The sequence below is a fragment of the Hippopotamus amphibius genome, chromosome 4 (assembly GCF_030028045.1).
Source record: "Hippopotamus amphibius kiboko isolate mHipAmp2 chromosome 4, mHipAmp2.hap2, whole genome shotgun sequence".
Taxonomy (NCBI): Eukaryota; Metazoa; Chordata; class Mammalia; order Artiodactyla; family Hippopotamidae; genus Hippopotamus; species Hippopotamus amphibius.
This window is the reverse complement of record NC_080189.1, coordinates 11,647,364-11,650,577: the sequence shown is the minus strand read 5'-3', so window position 1 is coordinate 11,650,577 and position 3,214 is coordinate 11,647,364. Positions and strand designations below refer to the sequence as shown.

Genomic DNA, 3,214 nt, shown 5'->3' with positions numbered 1-3,214 from the left:
ATTTTGGTGTAGGTGACCAAAAGCTCTCAGTGCAAGCCCTTGAAAGTGGTATCTGGCATTGTTTGATCATTTCCACTAATTTCTGTGTGATTCTCAATTTCTGAAAGGTCTCTTTTTAATAAGTTCCTTGACATTTTGGACCTTATTCAAAACAATAGTGAATCCTGAATATTTTATAACTAACCATATGATAATAAACCACAGTATTAAGTCCTCCAGCCATCTGTGTTACAAGCGGTGCAATTTGTAACCATCATTCTAAAAGTTTTTATGCTGAAACTGAAAACTTTCAATAAATGTAATCTGCTATCCATCTACAGTTATAGTATGAACAGTACAGAAGCTGTGGGGATAGTGATCTTCGTGTGGCTCTTTCATGTACTGTCACAGGATTGTCTCAGAGACTTCAAACTTCCATCCGTATATTTTATTTACGGATCACTTATTTCTTTCTTTAAGTGAGCAAACATGAAAGAAATTTTGATTTTGGGTCAAAGAGCTACTAATGTCTGTGTCATCATGTTCTGTAATTAAGACCTGATTTTCTATCCTTCTGCCTTCACTGCTGAGGACTGATCCCTGTTATATTGGGAAATAAGTTGTTCCTTTCTTAAGAAAATGTTGTTTAGTAATAACCTGACATCATTAAATGCTTTATTAAATTTCCCTTGGGGGACATAAGACAGAAATTTTAGCAGCTATGTATACCTTCTCTTCATTCAACAACTGAGTCTTAAAGTTGGCCATCCTGGGTTGATCTTGCCCACCTGGGCCACTGGTGTGAGGTAGGTGGAGAGGAGGCCTTCTACCTGACACTCTCAAATTAAAAGGGCAAATTACAGAAAATAAATTCAGAATCACTTAGTAATAAGATGTATGAGAATATCACTTAAAACAGGATTTTATGATACATTCCACTGAGGAGGGGTTAGTAGAGTTGCATCTGAGATATCCAGAGTAAACAAAACAAAAAAAGGTAAATGGTACTGAGCATCATGTAGCATTCAGAAAAAGTCATGTGGGCTAAAAACTTTCTCAGCAGAAAGACAGGAATTTTCCCCTATAATAACTATTAAATTGGCTAGAATTTTAAGTTTAACCATTTCATTAATTTTCTTCCTCCATTTAAGAGCAGACGTTTGGAAGAAGAAATTATGTTCCTATAAACTGAATTTCAAGAATGTAACTTTTTTCCTGCTTGATCTTCAGCTACAAAACTGGGTCACATTGTGTTCCCCATCTACAGATATGTTCAAGCAGAGTCTGGATGATGATTTGGTTGAGAAATTAAGAACTTTAAGTTCAGATGGGTAGGCTCTCCATGCGGTCTAAAAGCCACCTTCCAATTGTCAGTTTCCTTAATTTGTTATTTTAACACCTTTAGTTTAGTCCGCAGAAACTCATGGGCCCAGGAAATAAAACACAGACATGGGTGAGTGAGTTCATTCTGCTGGGGCTGTCCAGTGACTGGCGGACTCAAGTCTGCCTTTTTGTCTTGATTTTGGCCATGTACTTGGTGACTATTGTGGGAAATTTCCTCATTCTTCTTCTGATCAGACTAGACAGCCGGCTTCATACCCCCATGTATTTCTTCCTTAGTATTTTATCTTTTGTGGACCTTTGTTACGCAAACAGTTTTGCCCCACAAATGCTGGCCCACCTGCTCTCAGTCAAGAAGTCCATCTCATTCCACAGCTGTGTGTTCCAGCTCTATGCATCCCTGGCATTGGGTGGGTCTGAGTTCTTCCTGCTGGGAGCCATGGCCTATGACCGCTACTTGGCCGTGTGCCACCCACTGCACTACACAGTCATCATGCACGGAGGGCTGTGCCTGCGGCTGGCTGCCAGCTGCTTGGTGGCTGGTTTCATGAATTCACTGATGGAAACAATCATCACCTTTCGGCTTCCCCTGTGTCACAATGTTATTAATCACTTTGCCTGTGAGACCCTAGCAGTGCTGCGGCTAGCCTGTGTGGACATCTCCTTCAACAGGGTCATGGTGGCCGTCTCAGGCTTTCTGGTGATCATGCTTCCCTGTTCCCTGGTTCTGTTCTCCTATGCTCGTATAGTTGCTGCCATTCTGCGCATTCGTTCTACTCAGGGACGTAGCAAAGCCTTTGGGACGTGCACCTCTCACCTCACTGTGGTTTGCATGTGCTATGGGGCTACCATCTTCACCTACCTGGGGCCACGATCGGCTTCCTCAGTGGAAGAGGAGAAGATGGTTGCTTTATTCTATGCTGTGGTGGCACCTATGCTGAACCCCTTGATTTACAGTTTGAGGAATAAAGAAGTTATGGCTGCTCTCTGTAAAGTTTTAGAGAAATTCAGAGATAAAGGGTAAAGACTATAAAAACTTGTTATCTATCATCAGAATCAAAAAGATCGGGTAAGTGAAGATGGGACTGCTGCACTTACACTAAGGGAGACTATTATGGTCAGACCCTTGTTTTCAAATGAAGAATTCCTCCACATGATTAATGGATTTCCTTATGTAGCCCAATACCAGATAATTTACATGCCAGTGATTCATGAGAGGGCCTTTTTTTTTAGATCATCTTCTCTCAGGTATCCAGTAGTATTTAGACTTCATCTGCCCACTAAAAATTTTATTAGCATGTCAGTGTTTAAAGAAATGATCCATGCCTTCATCAAGCAGACCTGGTTTGTGGATTAAATGGATGGATGAATTCTACCAATTAGGTATACTTATACTTTTGTGGAACAGAATGGAGAATGTCTTTTTCTCTTTCTACATGACAATACTCCAATTGTTTGTAGAATAGCTTTATTTCCTCCAGGATAATCACAAATGGTTTTTTCAGCTCTTTTAAAAATAATATGAGGCTTCTCTGGTGGTGCAGTGGGTAAGACTTTGCCTGCCAATGCAGAGGACATGAGTTCGATCCCTGGGCCGGGAAGATCCCACATGCCACAGAGCTACTAAACCCATGCGCCACAGCTACTGAGCCTGTGCTCTAGAGCCTGTGAGCCACAACTATTGAGCCCACGTGCTACAACTACTGAAGCATGCACACCTAGAGCCCATGCTCTGCAACAAAAGAAGCTACCACAATGAGAAGCCTGTGCACCACAATGAAGAGTAGCGCCCGCTCACCACAACTAGAGAAAGCCCATGCACAGCAACGAAGACCCAACACAGCCAATAAACAAATAAATAATATCAATTTTGGAACTTTCAATACCATCTGTG

General features: G+C 41.4%; 1 protein-coding gene across 1 annotated transcript; it reads left to right on the top strand.

Moving 5' to 3' along the window:
* Positions 1-1,402: 1,402 nt before the first annotated feature.
* LOC130852277 (olfactory receptor-like protein OLF3) lies at positions 1,403-2,344 on the top strand. The gene has a single exon (XM_057733181.1). It carries the CDS (start codon positions 1,403-1,405, stop codon positions 2,342-2,344), a length of 942 nt encoding a protein of 313 aa, XP_057589164.1.
* The last annotated feature ends 870 nt before the right edge of the window (positions 2,345-3,214 follow it).